The following is a 17721-nucleotide window of genomic DNA, read 5'->3' as shown; positions in this document are numbered from 1 at the left end:
CCTAAACTCTCTGACCGTTTTTCTCTATGCAAAATCTTTAGAACAAGGAAAAAGGACATTACTTTGCGGGCTCACTGGGGGAAATCCAGCCTCATGTGGAAGTAACATCCATGTGCCTTGTGCTTGCTTGGGTCAAGGGGAGTTGTGCTTGTTTCTGAAGGTGTGTGTCAGCCTTAAGAGGGGAAGTAGACGGAGTGAGATGGAGACAGGGAGACAGGAGGACTAGAACTCTCACGGAAGTCACAGGAGGACATATGAAAAGCAGAGAAACATTAAAAAGAGGAAAAGCATCAGAAGAGCATTACTGAGATCCAGAGAGCAGGTGCGCTCTCCCGACCCTGGACCACGTGAGGATAGGGACCACGTGGCAGTCGCTGGCTGGCTCTCACCAGCACCTTGTCTTGGGCTTGCAGCCTCCAGAACTGTGCAAAATGTGTTGTTCCAGCCAGTCTATGCTAAGGCAGTTGTTCTACTCGTGACAGGCTCACTAGATTCATTTTTCAGAAAATGTCTATCACACATGCGAGTCTGAGTAACCAGCTCGTCAGTCCTTTAGAGTGGTGTCCCATGAGCGGGCTAGTTCAGCCGAGGCCACCACACGTGTTACATGGAAGTGCTTTACACTTATGTTGACACAGAAGACTAAGGGCCGAGATGTAATGACGCAGTGATCTATTATCGTTCAGTGAAAACGGCTTCTCCCAAGTGTGGTGAATATTACTAGCACAATTTGGTGCCATTGCCCAGACTCACGCCAACATGAAGGCAGTTTCATCGTTTTTGCGCCACTGGTGCAAAGCTCAACACTGTGCAAAGGCAACGAAGCTTAGTATGAAAATACTTCTGACCACACAGCCTCCTGAAAGGGTCCAGGACCCCAAGGGGTCTGTGGACCACACTGCAAGCCAATGTCGATAACCACACAAAACACGTACAGCAGCACTCAGGACACAACTGTTCAACACACTTTTACTACTGCTGCCACGTGCTCCCCCCTTTTCCTGACCTTCAACACATTTTCTCAGCAGCCACTCGTCTTGGGCAACCTCGTTTCCGGTGGTTTAGATGATCCCCGTCTTGCAAGCCTGCCCCCCCCGCCCCCAACTCCCAATCCTTTAGTGGAGCTGTTTCACCACGGACAGAGAAAGGCAAAAGGATTGAAGAAATCCAGTCACATCTAACAGACTAGCCTCTGCCCCTTCCTGAGGCATTTGTACTTTGGAGGGGTTGCTTGTAAAGCCAGGTCATTTAACAAACAAGTAAATCTAGTGTAGGGACTGGGAACCAACAGGAAAACGTTGGGTGCTGTGTGGGAATCTGGCTGTAGGGCCAAGTGTGTTTAGTTGCTCTTGCCACACACTGGGTGAGACGGGGGTCATCTAAAGCACTTGACAAGTGATTTGGAACTTGAAGACAAAAAGGGTAACAGCTTGAAGAGGTGCTTTTAATGAAACCACGATAGAAGCTGTGAAACAACATCTCTACAAGTTTTCCTACTCACAGGGCATCCGGCTTCTTTCATCCACAAAGGGCGCCAGAACATTCGTGGAGTTCAGTTTTGGAATGGAGGAGTGGTTTGGTGGCTCTTCTCACACAATCACGAACCCCTTCAGGCAAGAGACTGGCTCAAAGCAGGCTATGTTCTCGGTAGGCAGGCGAGAATCAGTCCTTGTAAATCAACTCATCCAAACTACGTCATTTATCTAAGCACATCTATGCCTGATGTGATTCTAATCTCGGAACAGGGGCACCCTGACGCAGCTCCCAGAATGCAGTAGCATAAACTACACTTGCCTGTATGTTCAATAGGTTTCATGCCTGCAATACTCAACTGTCTAGTTCCACAAACATACCAAAATTAGGAAGAATGGTACTAGCACTTACTCCTAAACCTACAGTGTAGTTTAGTGAAACCACCAATGCACCAATGCAGAGCAACCACAATAACCCAACAGTTATTGTGGGTCAGCATCCAGGTTCACAGAAGGCAACCCCCAAATATTATACATCACGTTAGTCAGGAAGCATCCGTTTCCTAATTCCAGGAAACCTGACTAGTGTTAACAAGGCTCCTGCCCTGGTGGCGTGTAAATGAACTTTATCATCAGTGCTCTAGAAGAAACGTTCTTTAGGAAGATCTAGAAAATCATACACAAGTGAACGGGCAAAACAGCGCCGGGGTTGAGGGGAGCTGGATTGAGACCGCACCACACCTTACTGGCCGTGAGATGTTTGGTAAATGGTCAAGTCTCACCTATGGTATGTGAATTATAAGAAGTGCATCTCCTTCATAGGGTGATGAGAATTGACATAATCCAAGTAAGGGTTTCAGAAGAAGGCCAGGCCTGCAGTCAGGGCTGTCACCGTAGCCAGTGGTATTTTAGTACAGAATAATTCACTATCAGTCTACCCACACACCGCAATCGCAAAGCATTCCCCCCACTCACTCCGTCTCGTTTTCTTCAATTCACTCTGACTCCCACGTACTCTGTCCCTCTGCAAGAAAACCTCACATGGGTTCTGAACTGCCCTCCTGAGCATCTGTGGGTGGTGTAGGAGGCTGCCCACTCGGCCTTCTCCATATACAGCTGGTCTGCGTTGGGGGTGGTGGGGGTGGGGGGACATAGACAGGGCCAGAATAAAGCAACAGGGACCATGTGAGGATTCAACTTCCAATGCGGTCTCATCAGCACTGTAACAAGATCTGGTGTTGGTGTAACCTACCAGCACTTGAGACATCCCCTAATTTTGGGGCAGAAACACTGATCTACGACGGGTCTCTATAATCAAAGGACCCACCATTTAGACAGTGCAGCATTTAAGTCCATTTAATAGGATCAAGCCCATGTTCCTCTCAATGTTAACATAAATCTTGAGAATAAACTCAATGTTTTAAGTTGTCAAAATAGTTTCTAGAGCTTATGAAAAGCAAACAAAGCGCAACCCCCTTCAATGAAGGCGGCATTTGATTGCAGTGAATGTTTTGTCAGAAGACAAAGGCTGTGTAGAGACCCCTTTAATGTAACGGATACAAAAGCTAGAGCAACAGTATCCCCACAATCACACGACTCTGAACAAGTGAAACTATGGTTACTGAACAGCATCTACAGTGTCTGCAAAAGAACGTAATAATAAATAACTGTAGATGCACCATCAGACACCCATTTATTTAATCACAGAAGTGGATCTTACTACTACGTTTCATTCTAAATTTTTTCTTCATTCTTCAGATTCCCCAGGCTTACGGATATCATCAATCTTCAAAATCATTCTAACCATTTGTGTTGCAAGAGATATCTGTTGCTTTTTGCCAATTAAGGTTTCTATGACATGCTGTTGCTTCATATCTGAAAAATACAAACAAATTGATTATCCTAAAACAGAATACACATTTAACATTAGTAACTTGCTTCAATTTACTGAATCATAATCAGTAACACTTAGGAATCACAAATTTGGAAGCCACAAGTCCCAGTTACATTTCCAGAGGAACAGCATTTCATTATCCCCCAGGGCTTTTTGGAATTGGAAACTGGCTATTATCAGACAGCTGGTGGGTGGGGTGGGGTGGGGGGCACACCTTTCTTCAGTCACAAGCTAAAAGGCTAGGCGACTAGCTAAACGGTGAAATCTTTCAGTGACATCCCACCTCACCCCGCATAATTTAGTAAACCTGAAATAAGTGAAATCTGACAGTACCCGAAGTATAATTCTAAAACCGAAAAAGGATAAATTTTCGCACAACCAGGCATTCGAGTTAAAAAATTTCAATACCTATCTGATGAAGAGTTGCTTGGGCTCTGAACACAAAAAGTAGAACATAGCTATCCTTTCAGTAAAAGCAGACTGCCTGATTCTGTGGTCGGGACCGACTGCAGAACTCGCCACGGCCCAAGGAGTGCAGAACCACGGGGGCAGTGATTCCACCAGCAGACACTGCACTAGATTTGCAGCAGGTGAACTAGTTATGTGGCCATGGAGGTCAAGGACGGCACATTTATAAAACTCCCCATACTTTATGGGGTACAAGCACAGAATAAACTGTGGACCGCAAGGCAATTTCAGGGCTGTTTCATGTGAGACCCAGAACCCACTCTGGCAGACACTTGTGCAAAAAAGGCAAGATGGGAATTTTCTAAAACCAGAGATTAAAACGGAAGCTGTTTCTGGTATAAATACCACATTGTAATTCATTGTTATTACAATTAGTTTCATGTGGCTAGGACTAGCCGTCTAACCAACTAAGGCAATCAAATCAAACACCCTGAAATTCAGGACCCGAACACCTCAAGTGTGCTCGAGAATTCAAAAAGCCCCGCCAACCTCAGTCAGCACTACACACCACACAGCCACGCAGGAGGCACCACTCACTGGAATCAAACCCAGCCCCTCACCGTTTGTGCCCTTGTGCAAACAGTCAATGCCCAGGGCGGGGTTCATCTCCTTCACTTGTCTGGCTCGGACTTCGGTCATCGTCTGGATGGGGTTCATGCCGCTGTTCTCCGAAAGGGCCATGGGGATGACCTCCAGGGCGTCGGCGAACGCCCGCATGGCATACTGTTCCAGGGTCGGGCACTGCAGGGCACAGGCAGGTGAGTGTGCTTGGCAGGAAGACCCGGCAGCATTTGGAAACACAGTGCAGTTACATCCTCTGACAAACTAACTCATGAGGGATCTAAGCACAGGCTGTCTGCTATTTTTAATGTGCCAGAATCTGAAAATATCACTACAGAATAAGGATGGAGAAAGTACACATGTGAAAGACGTCTGAGAACAAATCAGCTCTTACTGATCTGTATCACATTTGATTAACTTGTAATTTCAAACAACATTAAGTGTCGAGATTCACACAAAATAGTAACTGTCAAGGCCAGAATGACTGAAAAAAGCTGAGAAATGCTAGTTTATGGTGAAGCTGCACTTGAACGCCTGGGCACGGGTCGACTTAGATGGAACGCCTGTTACAGACACGCCTGAAGAGCCAGGCGTCCTGGTGGCTCTGGCTCTGCCTGGCTCTGACACCCTGTGCACGTCCCCACAGCTCTAACCTCAGCTCCTGACCGTCCCTCTAAGCTCTTGCACCCGGTTCGTTCGCAGCACCATGACTTTACACACTGCAGTCCAGAACCGTCCTATCCTTGCTGAGTCCCAACACGCATTTTACCTTATCTGCCGCTTTGCTCACTGCCAAAGCACACGCGATTTCAGCAGCGCCTCCCCCATACACCACACGATTATCACGGATGAGGTTCCGGATGACGCACAAGGCGTCGTGAAGAGATCGCTTTGCTTCCTCGATGATCTATGGAAAACAGTTTTACCTGAATTAATGTGATCATGATTTATTCATTTTAGAGCCAAATACTTGGCAGCTCTGGTTTAATCTAAGGGCTTAATGAAAATAGTCCTAACCCCCCCCCCCCATTAAAACTATCGTGGTTAAAACAAATGAACAGAGCGTGCCAGAATACTTGTTATGAAATGTTCTCTACCTCTTCTCCCTACAATGTAGTTAAAAAAAATGAAGCAAGCAGAGGCTCATAGACTCATTCCAGGACACACGACCAAGTGAAGGGGTCAAATAAAACAAAACTGACAAAGAACCACCTCACGATGAGTCTCGTCTATCACGATGCACTCTCGGAGAATGGAGAAATTGTTAATGGTTATTTATGTAGGTTTCCTATTTCTACTTAAGGGACAGAGGAAAGGCACACGGGCTGTGGAGAACTGGCAACAGAACGTGGTCTGTGGTAATTTTACACCATGATGCGTCTTTGTTTCTTTAAGAAAAATGATCCTGTTTTACTTACGTTAATTGGGTCTCAGTTACAAACATAGGTAAAGCCAAACCATGTACCCAAATCGGAAAACAACGTAGGACAAAATCTCACTTCTCACCATCTTATTTCCTCCTCTGATGAAAATGGTCACAGCTCTGGAGTTCTTGCACTGCTCGATGACCAGCATTTTGTCTTTGGTTGTCCCAAATGAAATCTCTTTCACAAGCCCAGCATAGCCCAGCTTCTCAGCGGTGAGCTCTGAGAAGCGTGGGACGATCCGCCCTCCTGTCGCAATGGCAATCAGCTAATGGGGGGGAGGGGAAGGGTCAGCGAAGGGAGACAATGTCGGTCAACAGCGAACTTTCAAAACTGGACCACAAAGGAGCTAAGCTCCACCTACGAGCTCACTAGAACTGCTGCCTCACAGCTCAACACCAAACACGCACCTTGTTAAATGAACAAGGCTCTGAAGAGCTGGGCGTCTTGGTCTGGCTCTGGCTGGCTGTCACCCTGCGCCATATCCCCATAGCTCCCAACCTCTCCAGACTGTGCCTCTGGATCCGAGCTCTGTGCAGTCATCCCGCTGCAGACACGGCTGCAGTGAGGACCCATAAAGTCATGTCTGGCTACATGCCATGTCTGGGATAGCTGTTAAGTATTTGGCTGACAGAGAAGTGGGTAAAACCATCTCAGAGCCAGAGAGGCCAAGTGAGATGACATATGGAAAGCACATGCCACAGAACACCAGAAATATATAGCATTGTTACTAAGTCAATAAAAAAGATTCTAACACCTCTCTCTCCCAGCCCACCCTTCTCTAATCTACGGAGCCTTGGCAATTGGATGTGGTAATTTAAGGCAAGCACTATCAAAGCAGCCCCAGGATACACAGAAGCTCAACCCGAGCCCAGAAGCCTCTTCACACGCAGCTTCCTACCTCAATTTCAGGTCCTCCTACCCAGCGAACTGCAGGCAAGTTGTTCTGAAGAAGTAAGTGATTTGCTTCGTCATCAAAGCCCCACTGACAAATAGCTAGGTTAGCACCAGTTTCTTTAATCTGGGAAAATAAATTTGCCATCATGTTAATAAAAAGTAAATATTCTTTGTACTCTGTTTGAAAAAAAGGTGAGATGCACAGTTGGGTAAGTTGGGTGCATTAAAATACAATGAAACACAAAAAAGAAGGAAATATACAACTGCAGACTTCCACCAGGTCCAATTTCTAAAGGAGCGTGTATCAATGGGAATACTTCATTTTAAAACTATGCTTTAAAAACCAGTAATTCACCCTGAACTGAATTGTTACAGAGAAGCAAAACAAGAGGTGGTCAGCCAAGCTAAGCACCCCTGCTGGCCCCCGGAAACAAAGGTTAACAGCTCGGTCCTGCCACAAATACGAAGGAGTCTCATCCATTTGTGTGTGGTTTTAACAAAACATCTTACGGTACATTTCTCTGCAATTTGCTTCTCTCCCTTGAGTGGACGAGCCTCTGTGGATCAATAGATACAGGCTAATTGAGAGGCCAACAAAGGTGATCTCACTTTGAATGAGCGACCCTCCGCCCTTTGCAAATGGCTATGTGAGTTGTCCCAAGGCGGCGGCAATGATCAGAACTGAACGTCCATCCGGCCACGGGTACTCACTCGCGGGAAGATGAGTGTGCCAGGCCATGGCCGCCACGTCACTCCCACCTCCACTCATCCGCCACAGCTGGCTCGCTACCCCTCCTTCTGCCGTCTCCAACTCTCTGGAACCCAGTCCATTAGTAGCAAAGTCCTCCTTGCAATGTCTGTGTCACATCCTTGCTGTGACCAACCCTGGCTGTGCCCTGTACTCTTACTCAAATGGCTTCCCCGCCAGGTGCTCAAAAGGTCCTTTTGGCTCCCTGTTGACAGCCACCTCCAATGTTCCCCACGGATCACTCCCACTCCTCAGTGTTAGCACCTGGCCTCATCACACCTCCTCTTACCATCCCTGCCAAGCCTCCCATCTACCAACACAATCCTCCAAGTCCCCGGGCCTCACTTCCCATCCCTCCTCCTCCAGCGCAGCGAGGCCAGCACCCAGGGCCGCCCAGCGTGCTCTAACCCCTCAGCCCTCCTGGTCCCTGCCCACGCCACCCACACTCCTGCCTCAGGCCTGTGTACATGCTGCCCACGCCCACCTTGCTCGGCCTGGAAAGCTCCTCACCGGGACATGCTGCTCTCACTGCCCATGCGCCAGCTCCGCACAGCATCCCCGTCCTCCCCTCACCCTGCAGGCCAAGAGCAAGAGCTCTGCTTTGTTCACTGCTGTACCTAGTGCCGCAGCACTGCCTGACACAAAGCAGGCGGAGAACTGCATCATGAAGGAATAAATAGACTCAACCACTACCCAGAAAACAGACGGCAAACTAGCTTCTAGATCATTTGCTCTGGTAAATAACGCCCATGTCACGTATCCGTGAGTCCTGGTGCTTCAAGCTCCCAAGGACAGTTCCAAAGACGAACTGCTATGCAGAGAGCCAGAGGGGAAGCGGGAAGGTGCTCATTCAAAAATACTCCAGTTCCGAGCAAGGAACTGGGATCACTGTGATGGAACTCGGGTTTAACCCCAGGCCTCTGGTCGAAGGGTTCTATTTAGAGGTCTCAAAGATGCGGAAAGCCACATTAAAATTGTCCAAAACTTCAACGTACTGCCTAGACGTGTCCAGGAGGGCAAGTACGGAAAATCAAAAGCACGGAGCCCCAGACGCGTCACCATTTTAAGACAAAATCATACTTCTTTCCCCCTTAGGGGTTTCTGTGCCATCTGATTTCTCACTATGAATGCTTAGTACTTTCATAATTTAAAAGTGAAGAGAGCAAGCCTCTACTGTTAAGGTGACTCCTGTAGCCACATAACGAAGTACCAAGCTAGGACAGGTTAGCGCCACACACACTTATCACCTATAGCGGCCCAACTGCATCCTTGGGGAGGGTAACGTCACCCAAGAGCCACGGGGGGACTTACCTGCTGAATCATCTCCTCGAACTTCTCCTTCTCGTACTTCTGAAGGGCTTTGTAGTCTTCCACCGAGGTCACGTCCAGCTTATGCTTTGTCTTCGGTTTCGGTGGTTCAAATGGACACGTGAGAATTGCAATCTTAGCATCTTGTACTTGCTATGGGGAAAAACAGGAACACGTGAATCAGTGGATTCGTCAGTTAAAAAGTCTCCAGCTGTGAAAGGCAGTGACTCACCTTTGGCATCTGAGGGTGACTGAAATCCTTGTCCACAATCACGCCCTTGATAAGCTTGGTGTCCTCCAGTCTCCCGCCCACTTTGCCTTCCACTTTGATGAGCTCAAAGTCAACGTCACTGCGCTGCATGTCGGCCACCGTGAGCACAGCATTCACGGCGATCTCGGCCATCTGCCGGTGACAGCTGTTAACCCTGGTGAAAACACACTCATGTAACAATGACTGCAGCCAAAGCAGGGGTAATGTGGTATCTCAAATACAGTGTAACTTACTGGAACTCAAAGGCATTTTATAAAATGACTCCAAGTCTCAGGAAGGAATGCCATCACAACCCGCACTTTCAACAGCTGGGGGCAGGAATTCTTAACCTGGGATCCACGGACCCCAAGGGAACCAGAGAGCTGGATGGGAAAACACATCTTGATGCAGTGCAGACTGACTGAGAAGTGAGAGCTGACAAGATGTCCCACCTGTGTAGGGGTTTCTATGACAACGTCGCTTACAGCTAGGGGACGCTACCATTTTTGGAAGGCTTTGAAACATTTGAATTGACAGCTCAAGAAACTTACTTTTGATTCTGGGAAAATAAGGGAAATCTAGTACTTGAAATAGTGCCTAAAGTCTTACATCACCTAGAAAAGATGAACATGAAACTAAAAATGTCAGTATCTTAAGTAGATAATTTATAATATTTTGCTTCATGTTGAACACATCTATACCTACCTTAAAAACAAAACCAAAACAACAGAAACAGAAAGAAACTCATCAACTCAATCGGAAGCCACTGAGGTCATTTCCTGTTACCTCTGGGAACAAGCAAACAAACTTTGCAGTCCCTACAAATGTGAAGTGCAGCCCTGGGGACCTACACTTTGGAGCCCAGTGTGGTTTTTGCCGTCTGAACCAGGGGCTCGGTGTTCTGCAGGTCGACGGGGACACTGTCGCTGATCTTGTCTAGGTGCTCGATAGCAATGCGGGCGGCCTGCTCGTAACCGTCGGCGATGCGGATCGGGTGGATCCCGCGGTCCAGCAGCTGCTCGGCTTCTTCCAACAAGGCACCAGCCAGGACTGCAGACAAGAACACACAGCCAGCTCAGGAGAACGCTACAAGCGGCACAACCCACACAAATTAGCTGCTGCCCTGCAGGCCTGAGCGGTCCAGGATTAAGATGGAAGCACCTTAAGAGGCTGAAACCAATCTAATCTATTTTGAAAAAGGGAGCCTCTTGTTTTAGTCTGGAAAAGGTCTAACAGGTCTCGCATTATAGACAAACGTCAAACTCTCGGTGATGTAAAGAATGTAATGTAAAAACAGTTTCATAAGGGGAGAAAAAAACCCTTGCTTCCTGGGGCAGGGATTTCTATTCTGTGAAATTCATGCTGGTAATAAACATGTATTATTCACCCCCCCAACCCTTCCCCAGCTTCATTTTAGAGCCACGAAGATCGCTGTTGGCTACGTACGACACTGCCATACTCCAAGCACATCCAGAGCAGGGCTTGGTACCCAGTCAAGACTCTGAATAAATGGATTCAAAGTTCGCCTACAGATATAGTAACATTATTCATCTCTTCGGTCCTCCCCAACTTTAAGTTCTGCGTGTTAGTTGCTTGTCACTTCTCTTTAGCTCCTTTGCTCTAACCCTTACCCCCCTCCTATTTTTTCATGGTAGTTTTGAAGGGTCTGGGCCACTTGTTTTGTAGTGTCTTTCAACTTGGATTTCTCTGTCTCCTCATAATTTGATTCAACATAAATGTTCTCAGCAGCTGTTAGCCCTGTGAGTTAAATAACACCTCTTAAATGAGAAAGGGTATTTTGCCCTTTCTTACCAACCACTCCTGTGGTTCCATCTCCAATTTCATCATCCTGCGACTTGGACAGTTCAACCATCAGCTTGGCAATCTGATGGTCAACATCCATCATGCTCAAAATGGTGGCGCCGTCGTTAGTTACAGTCACATCACCATCCTTGTCCACCATCATTTTGTCAAGCCCTAAAAATAAGACAGCAAGGTTTAGACTGGCTCTGAGCAAAACAATTGGGAACCTATACCACATCTGTAAGGAAAGTTAGACCTCTTGACCCAGTTCCTATTTAGGGATTTATCATAAATATTTAACGTACATAAAGGAGTATCTGCACGAAGACATATTTATGTTGGCTTCCACCAAGTGAAATGCTGGAAATAATCTAAAATGGCTAAAACCAGAGAAATGACAGAATTACTGACCATCACTAAATGCAATTAATATTAACCACAAAAGAAGGCAGCTGCGATATGGAACACCGCAGGGGTGCTGCCATTTTGCAGGCATTTGCTGATTACTACACCAGGGACCCACGCATGTGCGGTCTGTACCCACACTCGGCAGCAGATGCCACGGTAGACCATGGCTGCATTCCTTTTCTTTTTTTTAAAAAAATCTTTCATCTACCTTGAAAACCCTACGGTGAGACACTGCAAAATGAATACACTAGAGGTGGAAGATGACACTCCCAGATCAGACATTATGGGGAGCACAGAGAACAAGTACGGACAGCCCTGTTGCTTACGACGCAACCAGAGCAAAGCCGAAAGGACCCCTAGTGCCTTGTGCACAAAGGCGAAAGGGAAGTCCGGTGCTGCCCTCCACCACGTCCAGCCGGCCAGGGAACGGAAGGTGCGTGACCAAGACAAACTGGACATTGTAAAGTGAGAAACGGAACGTCCCAACATCGCAGTGCTTGGTGCTAGCAAACTGAAATGGATGGGAGAGGACATTTCCAGAAGCATTCTGCTCTGTTAATGACAAGTGAGAATAAACGGAGTGGCTTTGACACTGAGGCAAAATGCAGTAAGGCAGTCAGGGCCGCACTATGAGGTCTGACGAGACAACATCAGTCAGACTTCTAGGAAAACCTATGAACATAACTGTCGTTCAAGCCTATGACCTAACGACAGAGGCTGAAGATGAAATTGAAAGCTTTTATATAAACAGGCAATAAACTGGTCACTCACCAAAACAAGACATGCTGATAACTGCAGGTGACCAGGACACAAAAGTGGGAACAAAGTAGAATCAAATGTCATCATACAATTTGGAATAGGGGTCAGAAATGGAGGAGACTGCCTAGTGGGTTCGGTGAAGCCAACAACTTGTCCACTGCAAACACATGCTTCCAACCACTGAAGAGACTGTACACGCAGACACCAGCCCACGGCGAGCAGGCAGATCAGACTGTAAATGGAGGCAGGCGCTGGAGAGGCTGCACTCGCGGCCAGACACGATGGAGCAGTGTGGTGCTGACCACACACTGTTAATACCAAACATCAGAGCAGAGCTGAGGAAGAGCGCTAAAGAATGGGAGTGTGAAAATATAACGTAAGCAACACTCCTGATGGATTTAAAGTCCACATAAAACAGATTTGCCTGTTAAACGTAACAGACCAAGAACCAGGACAATTGTGAACTGAAACTAGAAATAGTATTAGAGAAGAACGGGAACAAATAATGCTGGAAGTCAAAAGGAAAGAAAAATCAAAATGAATGACAGAAGAAAACCCTAAACATTGTTAGGGACAGGAAAGAGGCAAAAGCAGCAGGTGACAAAAGCAGGGTTAGAATTCTGAATGCAGTTTTCTAATGACTGTCATGTAGAGAGAGAGAACTACTACAGTAGTCAACGAAGTCAAGAAGACAGACAATAACAAAAAAGGAAAAGCAAGAGCTTTCTACCAGAAGATTCAAGAAATAAAAGGGAAATTCAAATCCTGACTAGGAATACTGAACACCCAACCGATCTTCTGACCAGGAGAAAATAAAGGTGGAAATGCTACACTGAAAAATCTATACAGAAGAGACAAAAGGATGACAGATACCTTTGAAAAAAATTCCTATGAGGAAGAACCTGTCATTCTAGAAAGTGCAGTGAATGCAGCCCTGAAAGTATTAGGAAGAAATAAATCACCAGGGATAGATGGGATACTGACAGAATTGTTTCAAGCCACAGAGACCGAATCTGTCAAAATCCTAATAAGAATACGTCAACATGAAAACCAAACAATGGTCTATGGACTGGAAACGTTCAATATACATCCCAGTCTTCCAGGAAGCAGATGCCGACGAGCAGTGTAACTAAGAACCGCTGCTCTAAGTTCCCACACAGGTAAGGTGATGCTCGAGGTGATGCAACGAAGACTTGTGTGGATGTGGAGCAAGAAACGCTGATGTTCAGGCTGGAGTCAGAGAAGAGGCACTCGAGACCTAACTGAGCATTCGCTGGATGTTGGAGGGCTCCAGAGAATTTCAGGCCAGTCTGTGTTTCACAGACGGCAGTGGAGCCCTGGCTGTGTGGACCACGAAAAGCCCTGAGTTGCCCTGACGGACATGCGCGTGCCTCAGCATCTGATCGTCCTGAAGTGTGACCTGTACTGCGGACAGGAAGCCACTGGCAGGACAGAAAATGGACAGAATGGTTTCCTGTGGGCACAGGTGTCAGACAAGGTGCATTCTCTCTCCCCATTTGTTTAATCTGTACACGGAACATATTATATGAAAAGCTGGGCTAGACTTAGAGGAAGGAGCAGTGAACATTGGTGGAAAACGTATCGATAACTTCAGATATGCAGATGACACCATCTTACTGACCGAAAGTAGCAATGATCTGAAACCACTGCTGATGAAAGTGAAGGAAGAAAGTGTCAAAGCAGAACTGCAGCTGGACATCAGGACGAAAATCACGACTATGAAGAACCGCACAAGTTGACGACAGACAAGGGAGACACTGAACTTGTTCAAGATTTGGCTCACCTTGGTTCAGTTATCAATCCAAATGGAGACTGCAGCCCCGAAATCAAGAGAAGGCCGAGACTCAGAAGGGCAGCAATGGGAGGATCAGGAAAGATCGCCAAGAGGAAAGAGGTGTCACCAGAGCCCAAGGCTAAGGTCACCCACACCCCCGTATTCCCAATCACTGTGTACCGACAGGAAGGCTGACAGGAAGAAATGGAATCATGTGAAACATGGTGTGGGAGGAGGGCTCTGCGGGTGCCCTGGGCCGCCAGGAAGACGGACAAGGGGGTCCCAGAGCAAATTCTGCCTGAAACATCGCTGGAGGCAAAAATGACAACACTGCAGCGGTCCTAACTTCGGGCACATCACGAGAAGGTGGGGTTCTTTGGAAAAGACAGTAATGCTGGGGACATAGCAGGCAGCAGGAAACAGGAAGAAAATATCAGATGGACTGACGCCGTAAGAGAAGCCATGGCCGGGAGTCTGCAGGAGCCAAGCACGGCTGTGAGGACAGGACATGGTGGACGTCACTCATCCACAGGGTCGCCGGGAGTCGGAACCGAGTCAATGGCATGTAACAGATACACGATTTGGAAAATGCCAATGAAATGATGTTTAGTGGAAAAAATATCTGACCTAAAACTGTGCACACATTATGACTAAAACTGTGTTTAGAGTATGGAATAGATCAAGTTTGGCTGTATTAGGGGAGAAAGATGGCCCCCCTCCATTCTCCAACTTTCTGTTAAGAAGTTGTACTGACTAGTTTATGGCTGAAAACTTTTGTTAAAGAACTCGGAATGTTAGTCTCTTACCATTTGGTCCAAGCGATGTTCTCATTGTATTTGCTACAGCCTTGGCCGCCATTATATGAGACTACATGTAACAGAAAAAGCAAATATTCAAGTTACATATTTTTAACAGTTCAAAGCAAACAGCTGCTGATTATAAGACCACTCTGCAATGCTAACTTCACGGAAGAGTCCAGCCATAAACATACAGCACCTTGAACTGTCCCACTAGGGTTTACTGCAGAAACACTCTTCTCTCAAACGGTCCAGCCAGTACCTAACTCATACACGAAGTCACCCGTGCTTGTCACCTGCCAAAGGTATCAACACTGATGAAAGGAATGGAAGCCTGAAAGCATGTTTCTGTTTTCACACATAATGAGGCCCATTTTTCTCCAAACGTCGTTTCCTTTTTTCTGTTCTCACTGTCACAGCCTAACCCAGATCCACAGCACTCTACAGAAATCCAGGGGCTCTTCTCACCTCCTGTCCTTCACATCCATCCTATATCCAGCTAAGCCATCTATTTTTCTTAAACGTGCCCCTTACCAGTCCCCAAACCTCAATGAACCCCCCAGTGCCTCAACGCGCAAGTTTAAAAGCTTCAGCGTTTCTTCAAAGCCCTCCACAATCTGAGACCTAGTTCCCATCCAGAGAGGATGCTCTGCCTGTTCTCAAATACGTCTTCTGACCCCTGAACTATGGATCACAGAAGGCCCCTTCTCTACTCATCAAGACACTGACCAACTTTTCAAGCAGTTCAAATTGCACAGACACCGTGAGACCTTCCATGGTCTCCCCACCTGGCAGGTAATAACAGCAAGTTCATTGGATCTGTGACAATGCTGTAATCCTTACAATACGCTTTGACTGATAGGTCTGTAAATGGCATTTTAAAAGAATAATAATCACAGGGAGGTGGTTCCTAACACAGAGGTGGTTTTGTCCCCCAGGAGACATTTGTGGTTCTGAAAACTGGGGAGGGGGCTATTACTGGCAGTATTAGAGGCCAGGGGTGCTGCTAAACCCCCTCCACAGGACCACTCCCCCCACAAAGAACCACCTGGCCCCAAATGTTAACAGTGCCAAGGCCGAGAAGCCGGGTCTACACCACTGGCTTTGGAGTCAGAGGTGGGCTTCAGTCATGGTCCTGTTCTTCACTAGCTCTGTGACCTCAAGTGATTACGTACGTCACTGCTTCGGACCAAGTTTCTAAGAATGTAAAATAATACCCGTCTCAGAGTGTGAGGGTTACATGAAATAATGCATCCACGTGGTTAACACAGTGGCTGACACAAATTACCCATAGCTGCCACTGTAGCGTTATACTGGGGGCGTGTGTCCAATGTTACTTTTTCTGCTGGTCCCTTCAAGTGAAAAATGGAATTGAGTACGTGATACTAGTGGCCCGAGGACCTACCGCGATCAAACACTGTGTAGTCACTGCTTGATTTACTCCACTTAATTCTCGTTCTCAGCTTCACAGATGTATTACTCCCACTAAGAAAGGCGGTTCAGAAAGCGTGTGTAACTTGTCCAACAGTCCAAGAGAGAACTACACTGTTTCTTAAGTAAAAGGCCAAGACATGAAGTGAACAGGGAAACCTCAGACCCGGTGACTAGGTCTGGTGACTAGGTCTATGCAACTAGGTCTATGCACGTTAATGTGGTGGATCACGTCACTTTGTAACAAACTCTAAGGAAGTCAGTGCCCTCTCCAAGTTTCCCTCCTCTGCACGTTCTGTGTCTGTGTTCAGATGACCTGTCCTTACACTCCTGCAACGGTGCAGTTAACCCCCATCTTCCTCCTTCCCTCCAGCCCCCCCCAAACGCTACTTCCTAAGGTACAGGTGCACTTTAGTTGTGACTCTGCTCAAAACCCCATGCAGCGGCTCCCCTCCTTTCCACAGGATGACATCTTGACTGTGGGATATTCAAGGGCTTCCATCTTTGGGAATTAGTGTAACTTGGACTCTGCTCCATCAAAACCAGATTATGCTCTCATCCTACAACGTGCCATGCGATTTCCTGCCCAGGTCTTTGCTCTCACTGTTTCCTTTTCCTAGACTGCTAGCTCTTTCCCATTCAAAACGTTCCTCCACGCCTGTCAAAAGCCAGTCTCCACCAAATGTCTGAAGGACACCCTCCAACGTTTATCTGCATCCCCTCCAGTAACTGGTCATTCTGGTCTCACACCACCTTGTAATTTGGTTACCGGCGCCCATTTCTCACATGTCCTTCCTTAAGGACCTACATTTAAAATTTTTACGTCCAGGAAAGCACCATGCATGAAGGCACTAAAAAACGAAACACTTTGTAAATGACTAAGCCTTTAAAAAGCGACAAAGGAAAGGAACCTCCATTTATTTTATGGCTGCGGCAGGTACGCTAACTGGAGATTAAGCAACAATCTTACACGTCCCGGTGACGTGAGAAGACTTTCTCTGCATCTTACGAGAACGAAAACGCAGGTCGCCAAGACCGCTAGGCTGGAGCAACGAGCGAGACGCGGCGGGCTCACGGCCTGTGCTTCAAAACTGCCCCCAACTCTGAAGGGCGCTTGCGGCTCCCCCGCACCCCACATCGGGACTACACGCGCATACACGGGCCGCGCCCGGGCTCTGGGAGCGGGGTGCGGGGCTGGACACGAGTGGCGCTCCGGGTCTTCCCCGCGAGCACATGGCAGAACCGCTCCCTGGCTTGCGCAGGCGCAGACACGGGTTCGGCCGCCTCCCCTCATCCCACCGCCAGTGTGTCCCGGTCCCGTTACCTTGAGGGCCTCAAGTCCCATAAGACGAGACTTGCGGTCCTGATCCTTGATGATGAGGAAAGGGCGCCCATATTCATCGAAAGCTAGAGTCCCCACCGACGCCATGGTGCAGCAGCAGAGCTTACTTCCCCACAACCGGCGAAGACCACTCCGGCACCGAGAACGCACCTTCCGCTCGCGGGAGGGCGCAGGAGCGCGCGCATGCGCAGCACACGCTGCGTGAGACTTCCTTTTCGCCTGAGACTAATTTAACGCCGGACAGTACCTTCTGGAATCCGCGGCTGTCGGAAACTTCTATCATACAAGAAGTTGTGGGGGGAAGCGCGAAGACACGGACGGGAACTTTAGAACTCACAAGTCAAGAGCAGGTCGAATTTAGTCA

General features: G+C 47.6%; 1 protein-coding gene across 1 annotated transcript; it reads right to left on the bottom strand.

The window, feature by feature from the left end:
• Window positions 1-3146: 3146 nt before the first annotated feature.
• Window positions 3147-17701, bottom strand: CCT5 (chaperonin containing TCP1 subunit 5). Its single transcript, XM_074329078.2, has 11 exons — window positions 17340-17701; window positions 14594-14654; window positions 10835-10999; window positions 9874-10072; window positions 9005-9197; window positions 8776-8925; window positions 6721-6840; window positions 5902-6087; window positions 5165-5302; window positions 4395-4575; window positions 3147-3347 (listed from the first exon to the last, which is right to left on the bottom strand). Exons 1-11 carry the CDS (start codon window positions 17442-17444, stop codon window positions 3220-3222), a joined length of 1626 nt encoding a protein of 541 aa, XP_074185179.1. The 5' UTR covers window positions 17445-17701; the 3' UTR covers window positions 3147-3219.
• Window positions 17702-17721: the final 20 nt, after the last annotated feature.

Source organism: Rhinolophus sinicus, chromosome 3 (genome assembly GCF_057876585.1).
Source record: "Rhinolophus sinicus isolate RSI-liver-muscle chromosome 3, RSI-T2T, whole genome shotgun sequence".
Taxonomy (NCBI): domain Eukaryota; kingdom Metazoa; phylum Chordata; class Mammalia; order Chiroptera; family Rhinolophidae; genus Rhinolophus; species Rhinolophus sinicus.
This window is presented reverse-complemented; position numbering and strand designations above follow the sequence as displayed.